At 36.4% G+C, this 19,382-nt stretch overlaps 1 protein-coding gene across 1 annotated transcript in view; it reads left to right on the top strand.

The window, feature by feature from the left end:
- ywhaz (tyrosine 3-monooxygenase/tryptophan 5-monooxygenase activation protein, zeta polypeptide) overlaps window positions 1-14,456 on the top strand; it is a 29,440-nt gene extending 14,984 nt beyond the window's left edge. Inside the window, exons 4-6 of the mRNA NM_212757.2 lie at window positions 7,015-7,178; window positions 7,295-7,390; window positions 13,463-14,456. Of these exons, the coding sequence (NP_997922.2) occupies window positions 7,015-7,178; window positions 7,295-7,390; window positions 13,463-13,522 (320 nt within the window). The 3' untranslated portion in view covers window positions 13,523-14,456. The remainder of the gene's footprint in view (window positions 1-7,014; window positions 7,179-7,294; window positions 7,391-13,462) is intronic.
- The last annotated feature ends 4,926 nt before the right edge of the window (window positions 14,457-19,382 follow it).

Here is a 19,382-nt window from a genome sequence, read left to right as displayed (position 1 = left end):
GGGGGACCCCAAAAATTTAATAGATTTTTTTATAGAGATGGACTCCCACTGCAAAATCATTCCAATCGATTCATTCCAAGTAAAGACATTAAGTCATCTGGTGAAACTGTATTCATATCGCAATATAAAAAAATATCAAAAAGTTAGATTTTTTCCAATATCGTGCAGCCCTAATTCCAAAGCACTAAACGGGACCTTTAATAGTTAGTAAGGTAGCCATTGAGTTTAGGTGTTAAGTAGGATTAGGAATGGTAAATAAGATCATAAGTACTAATAAACAGCCAATATCTTATTAATAGACAGGTTATAAGCTTGTAGTTAATACTGGTCTCTAAACTGAAGTGTTACATACATTAGAATATCTCAGTCACAATTTTGATTCACATTTTTAAAGAAATGCTTTACCAGGCCACCAAAATCCCATTATACATATAAATGAACAGCCAAATTGCATACACTTTTCAGCAACATTACTAGGGTGTGGTGGAGAATGAGAGGTTTCCCAAAACCACCACCTGACGATGTTTGATGCTTTTGAACTCAAGAGGTCAATGAATTAAACCCTCTTAATAGAGTTCGAAATCAAATAAAGTAGCCACACACTCTGAGTTCATTAATTATATATATGAAAATGAAGGCTCTAGGATAGAGGTTTAGATCTGAAGGTCTCGTGTCCTAGTTCATAAAGCTCTGGAGACACAAGCTGCTTGCAGATTAATTTGAGAACGTCCACTATGACGTTTTGTGCCTCCTGTGCCTTGAACCCACACGTAATATCCTCGATGTAGCTAATATATCTACTTCAGTGTATGTTGGAGTTATGTTTGTGAATTAGACACGAATTAGCAAGAGGTTGTATTTTTTGAGGTTCATCCATTGAGTTCTAGTTATTTTAAAGAGTTTGCATTTGGTCTTTAAGTGATAGTTCAACCTAAAATGAAAATTCTGCCACTTAATTAATGTCAACTTGTTTTTATTTTTGTTTGGAAGATATTTTTGAAGAATCTTGGATACTTGTAACCATTGACATCCAAAGTGTTAGTTTTTCCTACCACCGACGTCAATGGTTACAGGTTTCCATTAGCAATGATTCTTTAAATTGTATTTACAAAAATGTATTCCGTTGTGGATGTTGAAGCTTTCGTTTTATTTTTTTTTTAATGAATGAGGCAAAATATAAACAAAATAATGCAAAGTGTGCGATTCCTCATGTTTACTTTTATGTAGCAATATTACTTCATTGTAAATATTCTATACAGTGTTGGAGTAATGCATTGCAAGTCACACGTTGTGTAAATATATACTTTTCTAAGTAACAAGTATCGCATTATTTTAACAAATTAAGTAATACCATTCAAGTTCCTTTTTAAAAATGTAATGCGAGTTACATTTTAGTTTAAAGAACTTTAAAATTCAACTGCTGAATTAAAATTAACGTAGTTATGTTGAATCATGCACTCAATGAGAAAACGCGGGAACAGACAGAATCCAAAATGACAGATTTCTGCGATGGAAGTTTTCTCATTATTTTGACAGCATCAAAGTACAAGAAAAAGTGATCGTCTCAATGGACAGTGATTTTAATTTACTAATAACTCAAAGTACAAAAGTAGCAAACACATTGCTTTACATGCCATAAATAGAAATTAATAAATGTGTAAAGCTCTGGCGTCAGGATGTTCTCGGAAGATAACCTCATTTTAAATTATTATTTAAAAAAAAAAAAAAAAAAAAAAAAATATATATATATATATATATATATATATATATATATATATATATATAATTATTTTTTATTTATTTTTTTTTAAGGTAAGGCAAGGTGTAGGTTATAAAGTACATTGTTAAATGCAGACCTCATGCCCGGTAAGAAAAAGTAACGCAAAAGTAACTCAAAAGTAACTTAACACATTACTTAGCACAAAAGTACACAACAAGTTACTATTTTGAAGAGTAACTCAATGCAATGCATTAGTTTGAAAAGTAACTTTCCCCAACACTGATTCTATATGCATCAACATTCAAAGATTTTGATTCCCCTTTGTTCACTCTAGTGTGCATTTGGTCTTAAAGTGATTACTCACCTAAAAAAAAAATTCTGCCACTTAACGTTAACTTGTTTTTATTTTTGTTTGTTTCAGAAGATATTTTGAAGAATTTTGGATACTTAACTATTGACATCCAAAGTATTTGTTTTTCCTACTATTGAAGTCAATGGTTACAGGTTTCCAACATTCTTTAAAAAATCTTTTGTGTTCAGCTGAACAAAAAAGCTCAAACGGGTTTGGAGAGTCAAAGGAGAGCGAATGATGGCAGAATTTTTAATGAACTATCCATTTAAGCCTTAAATAGTTAAACATTTCAGAATGTATGCCTTAAAGTATCAATTAACTTAAGTATTATATTCTGCTCATTTAAATAAATTTAAACAGGACTTAATTTTAGCTTCAGAATTATTTTTTTTTTCATAGTACAGACTAATACATGCCTTAAATTTTGTTCACAATAATTCTAAGCTGTTGGCGAGATCTCCAGAAACTCTTTTTCTGTGTTGCACAGTTCAATCTTCCTCTCACTTCACATGCTGACATCTCTGCTACAGATTGAGAAGCGCCACCGCTCCAGTCCTTTAGCAGAAAACACTGCAGCACATAGTTCAGACCATCCTGCTCCACCATCTTTCATTTCATTAATGAGGCTAATGAGTGATTTCCCTCCACATGTGGTCTTTGGCTGATTCTGTGCATGGAAGTAATAATTCACCCTTTCCGATAGATGCATGAGGTTATTAGGGCTGCCTCTTCTCCCCGCAGGGTTTGATGAATTTTTAAGAGCCTGGTGTGTTTCTATGGCAGCACAGGAGCGAATGATCTGACTGGAGCTGCCATCTGTGGGAACGACAGGACCGGGGCTCTACAGCAGATCCTAGATCAGTCAGTGTTTATGCAGTATTACACTTAAGCTGCAGGTTTTTTCTCGATTCTTGCAAGAGAGGAAAGAATATCACTGGTCTGTTTGAGCCGAAGCAGTCGCTGACCTACTACTGTCAGTGTGATGGGCTGCGTGATCATCGCCATGGCAACAGCATCTGGCTTATGCGTGTTGTCCAGCTGGGTGTCGGCAGTAGGCAGAGCTCCTGCGGGTGCGTTTAATATATGCACCGTTTGTCCACTGTGTCCTCGAGCTCTTCAAGTGAACAATTACTATTGCTCATCAGGCACAAAGTGTGAAACCCTCGTTACAGATCTGTCCGTCTTTTTCAAATATTTATGAATTTCTCTCCAAGCGTGGATCAATACAGGCAGCCGCTAGCCCTTCATACACAAAGATATTGACTTATTAAGAGCTTCTCAGTGTGCGGAGGAGAATAGAATTGTCTTATTTTTAGCTGTTTGAGGAGAAAAATAAAATGCTCACATGTTTCCCTTTACACAATGTAATTTGGCATGGATTCAGCCTGAATCTATGGGGGTAAAACAAAGGTAAATTTTTATTATCATTAATTATTATAAAACCCAAATGTATTAATAACTTTTAAGCATGGTAGTGGTCATAAAATCATTCTTTTAATTTTGAAAAATTAAAATGCTGAGTTTGTGCTTTGATTGCTGAAAGTAGATTCATAAAAATGAATCTTTGTTGTGGATGTTGAAGCATTCATTAAATTTTTTTTTATTAGGCAAAAATAAATAAAATAATGCAAAAATGGAATCTAAACATATGTGTCAAAGGCAAAAGGATGAAATATCTTATGTAAAAAGAAGAGATAAGTAAAAGAAGAAATAAGTTATAGTAATAGACGAATGCTGTGTATAGTAATGGGGTGGGAAAATAAAAAGCTTGTGCTTCATCCCGCTCCGTTTTCGACCATTTTGAAATGTATTTTTGTTGATGATATTTTAGTATAAAATTTCTGTTAAAAAATGAATAAATAAAATAAAATAAATTCAAATAAAATCAAATCAAAGTGTGCGATTTCTCCGTTTACTTTTATGTAGCAATATTACTTTGTTGTAAATATTCTGTACAGTGTTGGGAGTAGCACATTGCAAGTAATGTGAGTTACGTAATAATAAGGGTGATGCAGTCACATCCATATCACCCTGCAGCTCAAGACCTGTTACTGAAACTAAGCAGGGCTGAGCCTAGTCAGTGCCTGGATGGGAGACCACATGGGAAAACTTGGTTGCTGTTGGAAGGGGTGTTAGTGATGCCAGCAGGGGGTGCTCAGCCTGCGCTCTGTGTAAGCCCTAATGCCCCAGTATAGTGAAGTAGACACTACTATCATTGAGCGTTGTCTTTCAGATGACACCATGGTTCTACCTCTCTGTGGTCATTAAAAAATACCATGGCACTTCTTGCAAAGAGTAGGGGTGTAACCTGGCCAAATTGCCACCATAGTCCCTTACGAATCATGGCCTCCTAATCATCCCTATGCACCGAACTGGCTCTATCACTGTCTGTCCCCTCCACCAGTAGCTGGTGTCTGGTGAATGCACTGACATCGTTGTCCCCTTGCTGCCGTCACATCATCCAAGTAGATGCTGTACACTGGTCGTGGTGTAAAGAGACACCCCGCGTTGTGAAACGCTTTAGATGTATAGCCTTACACGATAAATGCACTATATAAATACACATTACATTACATATTAATTTTCTAAGTAACGAGTACAGTATCGCATTATTTTAACAAGTTGTTAATATTTGAGTTACTTTTTAAAATTGTAATACGAGTTACATTTTAGTTTAATTAATTGGCTTTAATAGGCTCAATTAATTGCTGAATTAAAATAACAAAGTCCTGTTGAATAACGCACTCAATAGCTGTTTCCATCCAAAAATCCGAATTAACCTTATGCGCAAAACTGGAATATTGCATAAGATGTCCAATGAGTCTAAGCGAAAAAAAAGCGTCACTTTCTAATTAACTGGCACCAAATATCAACAGTAAAAACGGGATTTGCTGCAATAAGAGAAGCTGCGTCAATTTTTTCTTCATATAATAAATAACTTGCGCCTCAGAAGGCAATCCTGACACAGTAAACGTGCCGTGATGTTTTAAGGCATGAGACGCGGAGCACAGCTGCTCTTGATTCTGGAGGTCATTAATAATATAATAACTCTATTAATAATACTAAAATGGTTAAGGTGTTTTAGAATGACCAAAACAACATTTCAGATGTTTTACAGTGTGGTTAGCTGGCTGGTTAGTCCATTTACACACATGATCATCACATGATCTCTTATAACAAAATCACATGACCTTTTTTAATGTGCATACTGGAATTTGTTCAGTAAAAATGTTTCCATTGTAGTTCTTGAGCATCTTATCAAATAAAATGTTTATTCTACTTAGTTAGGCACATATTTTTTTTATGTTTATTTATGCTCATCTTGTCGTTCCATCAACCGTTTTTTTATGTGCAGTATTCAAAATGCACTAAAGTTAGGTGGATGGAAACGTAGCTATTGAGAAATAGCAGGAATGGACAGAAAACAAGATGGCAGAGCCTTAGATTTCTGTGATGGACGTTATCTGACTATTATGATCGTATCAATGGAAATGGTGTTCATCTCAGTGGACAGTGATTTTACTTCACTAATAAGACAAAAAGTACAAAAGTAGCAAGCACGTTGCTTTAAAGTCATTAATTTCTATATGCTGCATGTAAAGCTCTGTGGTCAGAGGATAACATTATCCTAAATTATTATATTTGATGTGTTTTTGACCTGACTGTTGCATCTCGCCAAGTTATTGCCTTTTCTACTCTTCTAGCTAGACGAGCCATTCTTATCAAATGGAAACAGGTGATTCCTCCATCACATGACATGTGGATCCGAGAAATTTTTAGTTACATAAAACTTGAAAAATTAAGATGTTTACTTGCAGGATCTCTCAAATCTTTTTACAAGACCTGGAACCCTGTTTTAGATTATATCAAAGGCTTACCTTGTTTAGTTGATATCAAATCTAATAAACAGTAATTAATTGAAAAGAGAAAATATTGACTCCTTAATGTAAACTTTTAATTACTATTTTTTTGAATTGTTATTATAATTTTATTTATTTATTTATTTATTTATTTTATTTATTTATTTTGCTTGTATCGTAAACTTGCTCTATTATTATACTGTTTAACAATTTCTTTTAATTCTTGTATTTTATTTATTATTATTTTGTTTAGAGGATATGTTTGTTTATAATTCATACATTTGAACTTGTTTTATTTTAAGGGGATAGTGGGAAAATAAGGAAAATAAGACACTCTGTAATTTTTCCTCTATTGTATTGTATACTATGATGTATTGTCTTGTTAATCTCAATAAAAAAATAAAATAATATATTTGATGTGTTTTAAAGTAAGGCAAGGTGTAGGTTATACTGTGCATTGTTAATTGCAGAGCTTCTCTATAAAAAAAAAGAGAGAATAAAAATTAATGCATTACGTTGAGTTAAAGTAATTTTCCCCAACACTGATTCTATATGCATCATCAATCAAAAGTTTGGTGTCCGTTTTGTTCACCATGGTTATTTTACCTAAAACAGTTACATTTTGAAATAATATTGAAATCATGGATTTATATATCATTTAAGATATGTAAAGATATCATTTATACCTTTGATCTGAAAGTGGGATTTTCTAGTCTACAGCGTCATGTGAACCTTCATTAAGCACTTTAATATATTCAGATTTGCTGCTTAAAAAACTATTTTTAAAACAAACATCAAAATCAGTTGTGCTGCTAAGTATTTTAGTGAAAACCCCATGACATTTCTTGCAGGAAGTTTTTTTAAATAGAATATCAAAAGGAACAAAATTAATTGGAAATCTTTAAAAAAAATTAGCAATGTCCTAACTTGGTTTTGTTCATTATGATCGATCCTTGCCGAATGTAGAACACGTTAAACGAGGACTACTTCCAGATGGAGGTGTATTTTGTTGGTCTTAATCTGTTCTCTGTAAAACTCTTCAATGCTTGTTGCCTAAATAATGTTCTGTATTTTATATACAGATATCATCCAGAAGTCTCAGGAAGGTTACCAGGCCGCCTTTGACATCAGCAAAGACAACATGCAGCCCACTCATCCCATCCGCCTGGGCCTGGCTCTCAATTTCTCAGTCTTTTACTATGAGATCCTGAACTCTCCAGAGCAGGCCTGTGATCTGGCCAAGAAGGTAAGAACGTGTACTCATACGTATATGCAGTACACATAAAAATCTCTCGTATGATTTGTTTTGGCGAAATGTAATACTTAATGTTTACTTTTATTTATGTGCATTTTTCTATGTAGGCATTTGATGATGCCATTTCTGAGCTGGACCAGTTAACTGAAGATTCGTATAAAGACAGCACACTCATCATGCAGCTACTAAGAGACAATCTGACAGTGAGTTCTTGTTTTTAGTTTCTTTTAACCCAGATCTAATATGATGTGGGATTGCAGATTTTACTTTTCTAAAACACATTGATGAATGATTTTGGTTGAGTGCCTGATATACTCGGTTCTTGTGTATTTTAGTGTTTTTTTAATGGTAAAAAGACATTTGAAATAGCTGGTCAGAGATATGCTGATGGTGAATATCTTAGATTCTTGCAACACCACTCTTAATAATAAAAAAACGCACCCAAAAATAATAACAGCAGTAAGAACATGGCAGGTTTTAATCAGGCATTGGTCATTCATTATTCAAGCATCTGATAAGTGTGGATATGTTTGCACAAGCTCTACAATTCAGAGCTCTAGTCAAGTCATATCGTGTCAAATTAGTTTATATTGGCATTTATTTATATGTAGTTTTTTTGGCAGTAGTTTACTTTAAAACAAGCAAGTAATAATCGTGAAAAGCAGTGCTAGAGTAAACTAGAAAGCTTCATTTAGAGTTATGTCCACGTTTTTACTGTAAAGTAGATTTCCAGCATGCTTAAGAGTAAGAGCTGAGCAAAGGAAATGAACTGGAGAAGATCTCTGTGAAAGAAGGCAGAGCCCCAAGGACACAACTAGTATTGCATAATCACCACAGACAAATCGTAGTTTGAAGGTGTTTGTGCGCAGAGCATAGTTTCCTGACAAGTGTGCTTGTACATGCATATTCAAACTCTAGAATTAAATAACCTCTAAATAGACTTACTTTGGCCTGATTGTCATTTTAAATGATCAGCTGTCAGTGATCAGCTGTATTTCCAATCCATTAAGTTACATTTTAGTTTTCAGCAAACAAGATATAAAACTCTGAACTTGGTACCTGAATTGGTACTAAAAAAGGACACTCAAACAATGTTGGATTTAATTAAATAACAGGTTCTATTTTTAAAAATAAATCTTAAATTTGAACAGTATATTAAGTTTAAAGCATACATACTCATAAAAATAAGTAAATACAAATTTTATTTACAAATCCATATTAGCCAAAGCCTCGTAATCCAACTACAATAACTTGACACTAAATAACAGTTGGTGACAATTCAACTCCAAATTTCAAAGACCCCCCCCCCCCCCCCCTCTACTGCATGTCTTGACCTCACTTGAGATCTTTTTTATACCAGACATTTCAACACCTTGTGTGTGTATTTATTTATAATAGGGCAGTATGAACATCAGCATATACCCAATTGTGTTTTTTTAATAATAAGTCAGTATGAACATCAACATGTGATGCATTAAAAATGCATGAGATCATTTGAAACAGAGTACACAGAACACTTTGCTATGAATATTACATCTTGACAAAATAGTCATACGCCTGACACCATACTTTTAAAGTCAAAGTCAGTCGGGCCAAAACTTGCTGTATCTGCATTTTTTTAAGTCATGATTAATTAATCTGTCTGTACTCATCAAATATATGGGTTTTCTTAGCTGTCTTCAGTAGTGCTGTTCTATCCATCCATTTCCTGACTATAAAACCAACAGCAACCCAAATCAACACTGACGTTCTGTGGACACATTGAGTAGTGTAAGAACTATTCCGAGCACATGTGTGAGCTGCTCATATTTTACATCCAACTCAACTTTAATTGTCATGGTTATGAGTGATAAGGTTGTTCGGACAAGATCAAATTTTGGAAATCCATGTGGAATTGGTTGGAAGATTGAGTTGGAATCCATGTGGAAATGGTTGGAGTGATCTCGTATTTTAAGTAGCTGTTGCAGCAAATTGGTTACAATCCCGCATAAAACATGCTTTCTAGCGTAAACGTTTCAGACATTTTTCAATTAAAAGAATTTACCTATGAAAGATTAAGTTGCGTGTGGTTTGGCTTTGCTCTACTTACCCAATATGGGTCCATAAGTTTGAAATTTTCTGAAGCAGCAATGTTGTTTTGTATTGTCACAGGAGATTCCTGCTTTTTAATTTGTCCCTGCAAGAAAAACATTGGTAATCATTGGAAATCCGGCAACCGCAATAATCAAACCATTGAGAACAACTGTGGTCAAAAGTTCACTGACTCCTCTGAAGTGGTGGACTTTTACATTCCGATTGCTTGCCACCAAACTGCGTCATAGCTTATTACCATAGAGTTGACTTGATTTTAACTCTCCTCAAAGCTCACACTGGTAAGGATGCCACACTGCTCCTCGGCGCTTATCGCCACCAGCTTCCATTGAAAAGGAATGACTTCTGGCTACTTTGATGCGTTTGCCGCTTTTGGTGTGAACGCACATTAACAGTCAATATGAAGCCCCGCCTTCTAGTACAGGAACCAATCATCGATTACTATAGACTGATGATTCTCCAGGTGAAGGCATGGACAAGGCATGAGTTTCTGCAGATTTTGTATGATTCGAATGTTTAGAAGATAAACTAAAGTGACAGTTGCTTAATTTTATTGTCAATTTCTAATATGAAGTTTTATCATATGCTTGGCAAGCATTTTTTAGAATTTGATGTTTCCCCATTCAAAGAGAATGCCTGAGCATACTGCCCAAGGGACGTTTTTGATGCTGCGTTCACACTAGACGCGGAACGCGCATCAAGCGCGAATGATTTACATGTTAAGTCAATGCAAACGCGCAACTAGACATCCTGCGGCACGATACGCGTAAATGGCGCAGCGCGAATTGCGCGAAAGGCCTGGCGGGATTGCCGTTTTACACGCGTTTCGCGCGAATTGCTTGAGTTCGAAAGTATGAACTTTAAATTATGAACTTTAATGAACTTTAACTTTTACGTTAACCAATCAGTAGCTTGCTCTTGTGGGGGGTGTGATTGTGACGTACACCGGTTGTTGGTGTCCCGGGGGAAATCCTCCAGCCAACACCCACAAAAGTTCATCAAACTGGGCTGGGCTCAGACAGAAGCACCGCTGAAAGCCTCCATCATCCAGGTTCAGTTTCTGGAGGAGTTTATGAGCTCACAGAGCTGGATACACCTCTGAAATGATCTAGTGGACTCAGACACGGCCCTAAATGTATCGAAGCTGTTTTTCAGTCTTCATAAAGCACATAAACAGTTATTTTATCAATAAAATCCATGTTAGCCATTTAGCTATGAAGCTAGAGTCACAGGGCAGACAGAAGCCCTGCCCATCACGCAAATCCGCGTCTGTTCTGAAGTGAATTTGATCCGCGAATGTAGCGATTAAACTCAAACGTTCACGTGGCTATTTACACGATTTATCCGCGCGTTCCGCGTCTGGTGTGAATGCAGCATAAGATGGGAGCCGAGTGAAATGACTTTCCTTAAAAGGACTTTGGTTACCATCTTCCAGTTTGTTGAGCGATGCTACTCTAAAAGTAATTCAAATTCGCACTGATTTAGGGAGATAGGAGGTGGGAACTGACAAACAACTTTAATTATAAACACACACAAAAGGATCTATCAGAAGCTGTTAAACAATGATGCCACCAGCCTTGCTCCACTCCTATGGTACTTGACCCCGCACTTACACTCTTTACTGCTACCAAGCTGGTGAATCACAGATCTTGTGTTCTGTATCGCAGCAGCATGTACTTTTTTTTTTATAAGAGAGGCATGTCACGCTGTTTTTACACCAGACGTGGACCATGGGAATAAATCTTGCTTAAATAAACGTGTGAACATTTTAAGTTTACTTGTTGCATTCGTGCATCAAATTCACTAGTCGCATTGGACTCACCAAGTCCACTAGATCCTTTCAGATGTGCACTCAACTCTGTGAGTTCATCAACTCCTCCAGAAACTATACCTGGATGATGGAAGCTTTCAGCAGTGCTTCCGACAGAGCCAAGCTCTGTTTAATGAGCTGTTGTCCGGTGTCAGCAAAAGGATTTCTCCCCTGGACACCAACAACAGGAACTCTATCATAATCACACCCCTGCAAGAGAAAGCTCCTGATTGGTTAAAGCCTGGTTTATACTTCTACGTCGAATGATTGCCGTGACCCATGATGCATACTTTGTGCGTTGCTGGGCATTTCTACTTCTGTGCGCTGTTTGTGATGCTCTGCAATTGCGCTTCCAGAGCGCTAGCTGGCAGTGAGGTTTCTCTGTGTCGAGTTCCCTTGCTGGTGTTTTGTTTTTCTGAACACTATCTTAATTTACAAGAGGCTATAACTCACTCATTTTGAGAGTGAAATCGGTGGACGTGCATCAACTTTAGTCATAAGGTACAAACAAAACAAAACTTCCCACCTGGGGTCCGTTCTTTATACGTGGATTACTCCATTAGCTGGATTTGGATATTGACGATTTGACACGATCCAGGATCGTTTCGTTCTTCAAAGCTGATCCGAGAGTTGTTGTCATAGCAACAGTTCTGCTAGGTCAAACCTGATCGGGAGCAGGTTCAATTCATATAAACAGGATTAGATCAGGTCAGTTCAAGCAAAGATAATAGAGAAAGTATGTACCGAATTCTGATATTTTCTTACAGTAGTAATTATATATTATATATATATAAAGTTATAGTTATTAATAAAACAAAGTTATATTTATTAATAAAACAAAGTTATATTTATTAATAAAACAAAGTTATATTTATTAATAAAACAAAGTTATATTTATTAATAAAACTTATGCAATCTGCACCCTCGAAATTAAAGTACAAAGACTGCCACCTGGTGGTGCAAAGAAAAAACTTATTGATATGAACTTTTTAAATCGCTTTAGTACAATTTGTGTATTTTAATAGAAATGCAGAATATGTAACTTTAAAAAAAAAAAGCAATAATACATTTATGCAGTCATAAACATGTTTTGACAGTTAATATGCCAGTGATTTGATGCCAGATTTGATTTTGATGCAGTTGCAGATGCCTTTACCAATATCAAAATACTTTTGTAAACATCCAGTTATTCCATACAGCATTTTAAAAAACGGCTACTATAATAAAGAAAATCTTTTCTAAATGTAGAACTAAATACACTGATTTGCATTGAAATACATGATGAATACTCTTGACACATGAAAGTGTAAAGCCTGCAGCTCACAACAAATGTGGAGAGTTATAGCGTGTCATATTTAACAAACCGTTTACTGCTAATTTGATGTAATTTTGCTCACATGGATAATTGAATATTAATCAGATGATGTCATTACGCTGCTGTGCCGTCAGCCAATCGTTGCATTGCTGATCATGATTTCGAGGATCGATAGATTAGTCCTTCTCCACACACGCAGCGATCTCAGAAAAGTTTATCCAGACATTCTAATCTGATTCGCGAACTTATTGGAAGAACCAAATTAGTGAGAGATCAGTTATCAAGATCAAAATATCCAGGATCTGCCAAATAATCTTAGATCATTTAAGCGAGGTACAAAGAACGGACCCCTGGAGCTCTTTCACGGGACTCGACACTTGTAAACACAACGGGTTTGTATGGCTTTCGATTCCGCCTACATTTTTCAGCGCTCTCAAGCCAACCAATCACAGAGCTTGCAATACACGTTGTGGCAAGTGTCTTAAGTCATAGCCAATGAAATTAGTCCGCAATCGGCTACTACCTAGGCTGGGTTAATTGCATAAAGCAATCTGATTGGCTGACGCTTCTGTTGGAGCTTGACAAATCCCCAACTTCTGTAGTGAGCAACGCCACTGAAGTCACAATTCAGTTTGGCTATGCAACCGCATAAAGGCTGCACTGGAGCATTCGTGTGCGCTTGACGCAGAAGTATAAATCAGCCTTAACATAGTGCTAATGTCCACTGAAGTTCAGATTTTCCAACTCAAGCGATTTGCGCATCAAACGTGCAAAACGATCAACTCATGCTGCTTTATTTGGGTGAATCACGCCACCTCATCCATGCGTATCACACTGTGGGATGTCTGTTTCCATCTTTGCATTGACTTAACATGTAAATCACTTCCTCTTGACACTTTATCTGCATGTGGTGTGAACGCAGCATCAGAGAAGGGTTCGAGAACAGACCTACTTAAGTTTGATTTGAAAAATAACTGTAAGACTGCAACAATCCATTAAAAATAATTGCCTTTAACATGTATCCTGTGAATTTTTTTCTCTTTTCTCTCTCTCTCTCAGCTGTGGACCTCTGACAATCAGGCAGACGGTGATGAGACAGAGGAGGGCCGGCAGAACTAAAGCCAACTCCACAAAGAAGCTTTTCAGTCAGCACAGCGAGAGACAACGCTGACGCTTTTACAGTTCCAGCTTCATACTCACCAGCCCGTCATTTGTGTGTGTGTGTTTGGATTTGAGAGTGCGAAGGAAAGACCGTGTTTGTGTACGTGTGTTTGTTTGGGGGGGGGGGGGGGCAAACCCGCAGTTTGTCTTTCAAATGTGTTAACTGTGGATTGGAGATGATGTGTGTTCATGCATGTGCTGATGCGTGTCTCCATGAAGCCAACAGTCGGTGCGTATGTGAGAGCGAGAGCGAGAGTTTGCATCCTTTTCCGAGTTCGCTAGGGGAGCATTTAGTGATGGGTTTCTTGTGGCTTAGACTGAATTCTTCATTTTCCTAAAGAATCATGGAAAACAAACCAAAAGTCAGTATGAACGAGTACTTGTGACACATTGGGCTTGTGCAAGACATTCTACTTCAGCTGTCAAGTGCGTTTTCTCATTGGTGAATATCGCATACAATCTCTCTGTCAAACACAGACCTAAGATAAAAAAAACAAAACAAAAAAAAAAGACTTGACACATGGCTTATACTGTAACTTTGATATAAGAGTCTTGTTACCGAAGCAGTAAGTAATGCTTTTAATGTGCTTCTCTGATTAATACTGTTTTCTATTAGGATTTTTGGTTTCGTTTTATTTGTACTACTACTACTACTACTTGCGAAATCTCGTTTTTAGTTTGTTTTGTTTACTCCTTTTGATACTTGGCTAAACTGCATGTGGCTTTAGTTAATCAGGGTGACTGGAGTTGGCTGATTGGGCTGCCTGTCTTTGGATTTTCATACAGAAACACTCAGCATTATTGTTATTTGTTATGAAGGGTGGGCGGAGGGATCTGGATTTCATGTTAGTGGAATTAAAACAGATAAAACAAACCACATGATCTGCTCCTCTTTTCGTGTTGCGTTCTGTTTGTGGTGTTTTTTTTTACTTTGCTGTGCCAAAAAGATCCTGGCTTTCAATTATCAGATTAGGTTTGTCCTAATGGAGATGCTGGAGAAATGGGTTTTTTTGTAGTGTAAATAATAAAAAGGACTTTTAAGTTAAAAAAAAATAAATAAATAAAAAAAAAAATATATATATATATATATATATATATATATATATATATATATATATATATATATATATATATATATTTTATATATATATATATATATATATATATATATATATATATATATATATATATATATATATATTCCTATAAAAGAAAAGTCATCATTATTAAGTTGTGTTTTCAAACCATTTTTGAAAAGCAAAATACGGTAGGCAGAATAAATAGCAAATTTAAAGGTCCCATGAAATGTAAAGTTTTTTTTAGATGTTAGCGTCAGTATTATTATTTTTTAGTGTGGTTTTTTTTTTGTTTTTTTTGCCTATTGTTATGATAGGGCAGTAGAGATTTCAGACAGGAAAGCATTGGAAGGAGAAGAATTGACAAAGGACCTTGAGCCGGGAATCAAACTCAGGTCGCTGTGAGGACTTTGTTATCTCACAGTTCCACTAGGCTATTGGCACCAACAGTATTACTCATTTTTATAATATCTCTAAGCTAGTGTGCCCCAAAACAGTGACGAAATTCACATTTTAAAGATATAAAACTGATATCAACACGTAAAGCTTTTAATTTGTCACTTCCGCCCAAATGGATCAATAGTTTTATTTTTATCAGCTCATACAATTTCTCATCTCATCTCGTCATAACCAATAAAATCCCTTTAATTTAAATGCTCTCTATTCTCACATGCCCTATTAAGACGCTTCTCTTTTGCTGTACTTGAGCTCAACCACTCCCACTGGCAAAGCTGTCATAAAGCAAAACAGTATTGGCTGATTTCTGTTTAAAGGGGGAGGGGCTACACTATGCCCCACAATCTCTTTGTGTTTCGGTTGAGATTACGTCAAACATTGAATAAAAATGCACATTTCAAAGCACTTTACAAGACCTTTAATAATTATTTTTTTATGTAATGACTAAAAATATAAAACAATTAGAAGTGTAGTTGTTTAAATGTTTTTTGTTTTTTTTTACTACCCCTACCCCCCAACCTTCCTCATGTTGTTCCAATCCCCCGAGACCTTCGTTCATCTTCATGACACGAATGTATATTTTAGATTAAATCCAGGAGCTCTCTAATCCTCCATAGAAAGCAATGTTCCTGAGATTTTCAAAGTTCAGAAAATGAACCAGATATATGCCATGTGACTTCAATGGTTCAACTGTAATCTTATGATGCTTTAATAACACTTTTGTGCATCAAGAAAACAACTGTAAAGGCAACGATTTGTTTTGTTTTTTATATTTAATGTGCTGGTAAAAAATGGTATAGGCGGGTTGACAAAAATTGGACCGTTTTAAAATGTAAATTTTATTTGCAATTAATTCAATAAAACATAACAGTGTGCTCCTACTTCATTCAGTTCATGACCAATGCATTGCTCAAATCGTGTGGGCACACCCGCAAGAAGAGGTGAAGGAAAGTTGAAATAATCTGACTCCCTGGACAATCCTGACTCCCTTTCGCGTATGTGCGCATGAGTTAAACTCCCAGCGGTTTATCATAACACTTTTATCGATCTTTTTTTTCCGCAATTAACAGCAAGAACAAACATAAAGCATTGTCTGATTGTCAAGCAAATCCTAATTATGTTCAATAGAATTTAAAACGCCAAATGGGGCTAATTTATACCCCACTTAGAAAGTAAAACATACTTTAATGCAGTGTTTCTCAACAACTTTCCTGGAGAACCACCGGCTTTGCATAATTCCAATGTCTGTTTTACCAAACACACCTGATTCAGATCATTAGCTCACTGGCAGAGACTGAAAAACCCCAATCGTATCTGAATGCAGCCTTTATTATGCAAGCTGAGATTGCATCACTCAGCGATGCAATGTCAGACACAATGCACTTCATGGAGCTAGTGACATCACTGTGACGGGTAGGGTTAGGTGAGCGCATTAAAAAAAACATTGGATGCAGCTCAGATTGCACTGCACCAGGTCTGCATCCAGACCCCTCTCGAAAAAACCTGGAATGAGTGTGACAAAGGAAACGTCCAAAATATGCAGTGTTGGTGGTCCTCGAAGTGTTTCGATGTGATCTGGTTATGTTGTTGTTCTGTGACTACTGGGGTCTGTTCTTCGTACGTGGATTACTCAGTTAGCTGGATTTGGATATTGACGATTTGACACGATCCAGGATCGTTTCGTTCTTCAAAGCTGATCCGAGAGTTGTTGTCATGGCAACAGATCTGCTAGGTCAAACCTGATCGGGAGCAGGTTCATATCATATAAACAGGATTAGATCGGCTCAGTTCAAGCAAAGATAATACAGAAAGTATGTACCGAGTTCTGATATTTTCTTACAGTAAAAGTTATATACACTTGGGAAAATAGTAAATATTTTTTAACTATATATTTAAAAGTTATAGTCATTAATAAAATAAATAAAGTTATACATATTAATAAAACTTATGCAATCTGCACCCTCGAAATGAAAGTACAAAGACTGCCACCTGGTGGTGCAAAGAGAAAACTTATTGATATGAACTTTTTAGATCGCTTTAGTACAAATGTGTATAATAGAATAAGATCTATTATACACATTTGAATAGAATCTATTGTGTATAATAGAAATGCACAATATGTGACTTTTTTTAAAAGCAATAATACATTTATGCAGTCATAAACATGTTTTGACAGTTAATATGCCAGTGATGCTTCACAAAAGTTGCAGACGCCTTTACCAATATCAAAATGCTTTTGGAAACAACCAGTTATTCTTTACACCGATTAAAAAACGGCTACATTAATAAAGAAAATCTTTTCTAAATGTGAACTAAATACACTGATTTGCATTGAAATACATGATGAATACTCTTGTCTTGACAAATGAAAGTGTAAAGCCTGCAGCTCACAACAGATGTGGAAGGTTATAGCGTGTCATATTTAACAAGCCGTTTACTGCTAATTTGATGTAATTTTGCTCACATGGATAATTGAATATTAATCAGATGATGTCATTACGCTGCTGTGCCGTCAGCCAATCATTGCATTGCTGATCATGATTTTGAGGATCGATAGATCTGTCCTTCACAACACACGCAGCGATCTCAGATCAGTTCATCCAGATATTCTAATCTGATTCGCGAACTTGTTTGGAGAACCAAATTAGCGAGAGATCAGTTATCAAGATTAAAAGATCCAGAATCTGCCAAATCATCTTAGATCATTTAAGCGAGGTACGAAGAACGGACCCCTGGTGTTGGTTGCTGTATGGTTAAAAAAATAATGACCAATTTAAGATAACTAGGGTTATCTCGATTTAAATAAACTAAAGTTAAAACAATAATCTATTTTTTTGGACAGCTTTTGGGATGGAAATGGTCAGCTATATCTGGCACACCGGTTGCACTACTGATCAGGGCTGCATTCAAAACCACATACTCAATGAGTAGGTACTCGACTTCAATAAGTACTAACTTAACGAGGACTAAAAGAGGAGGTACTCAACAGCCAAATCTTGTTAAGTATGAATGGAATTGTACGTCATCTTCACATTATCATGTGACTGATGTTTCAAGCGCAAGAACTTTAAAGAAATAGCAGGTTTATTCATTCATTTTCTTGTCGGCTTAGTCCCTTTATTAATCCGGGGTCGCTACAGCGGAATAAACCGCCAACTTATCCAGCAAGTTTTTACACAGCGGATGCCCTTCCAGCCGCAACCCATCTCTGGGAAACATTCACACACACTCATACACTACGGACAATTTAGCCTACCCAATTCACCTGCACCACATGTCTTTGGACTGTGGGGAAAACCGGAGTACCCGGAGGAAACCCACACGAACGCAGGGAGAACATGCAAACTCCACACAGAAACGCCAACTGAGCCGAGGATCGAACCAGCAACCTTCTTGCTGTGAGGCAAACGTGCTACCCACTACGCCACAGCGTCGCCGATAGCAGGTATAATAGATCTTAATTTAAATTACATTTTTTATTTCAGGAAAAGTAAACATGAATATTTCGTTGTCTGTATTGTGTGTAACATTTTTTTCATCCACAGAGTCTTTTTGCTTTTCACATAACTTACATTTGCGTTTTTCCTTAATATTATAACGTATCCTTCTTCTTCGTGCTGAATGCCTTCCCATGGCCTATGCTGGCGATTCAAACATACTCAATCGCTCGCCCACTGCTTTTTGCATGCACAATAGTGGGGAAGTACCTGGTTTCAAGTGAAGCCCAGTAGAAGTAAACGCTACAGTGACCTGTCACGGAAGAGTTTTGTTTTTTGGTGAACAAAAATGTTCTAGAAACTTTGTATGATTACAGTTAAAACACTGAAGCCACGTGTTTTGACCACGCTTTTGGTTCCGTTTCTGGAATTCAATCATCTTGTGACTGTTGCTGTTTATGGAGGATGAGAGAGCTCTAGGATTTCATCTAAATCACCTTAATTTGTGTTCCGAAGATGAACGAATGTCCAATGAGACAGGAACATCAGGAGAGTGAGTAATTAATAACTCAATTTTCATTTGAACTAACGTTAACCCTGAACTGACAACGTGACACTGGCGATTCTAAAAAAAAAATAAAAAATAGCTTCAAGTCATGAATGTCAGACTTATACCCTGCTAAAAAATCCAGCTTAAACCAGCCTAGGCTGGTTGGCTGGTTTTAGCTGGTCGACCAGGCTGGTTTTAAAGGGGTTTTGGCCACTTCCAGGCTGGTTTCCAGCCATTTCCAGCCTGGTTTTAGCTGGTCAGGCTGGAAAATGACAAGCTAAATTAGTTGAACTGTTTGT

This window comes from Danio rerio, chromosome 19 (assembly GCF_049306965.1).
Source record: "Danio rerio strain Tuebingen ecotype United States chromosome 19, GRCz12tu, whole genome shotgun sequence".
Taxonomy (NCBI): domain Eukaryota; kingdom Metazoa; phylum Chordata; class Actinopteri; order Cypriniformes; family Danionidae; genus Danio; species Danio rerio.
This window is presented reverse-complemented; position numbering and strand designations above follow the sequence as displayed.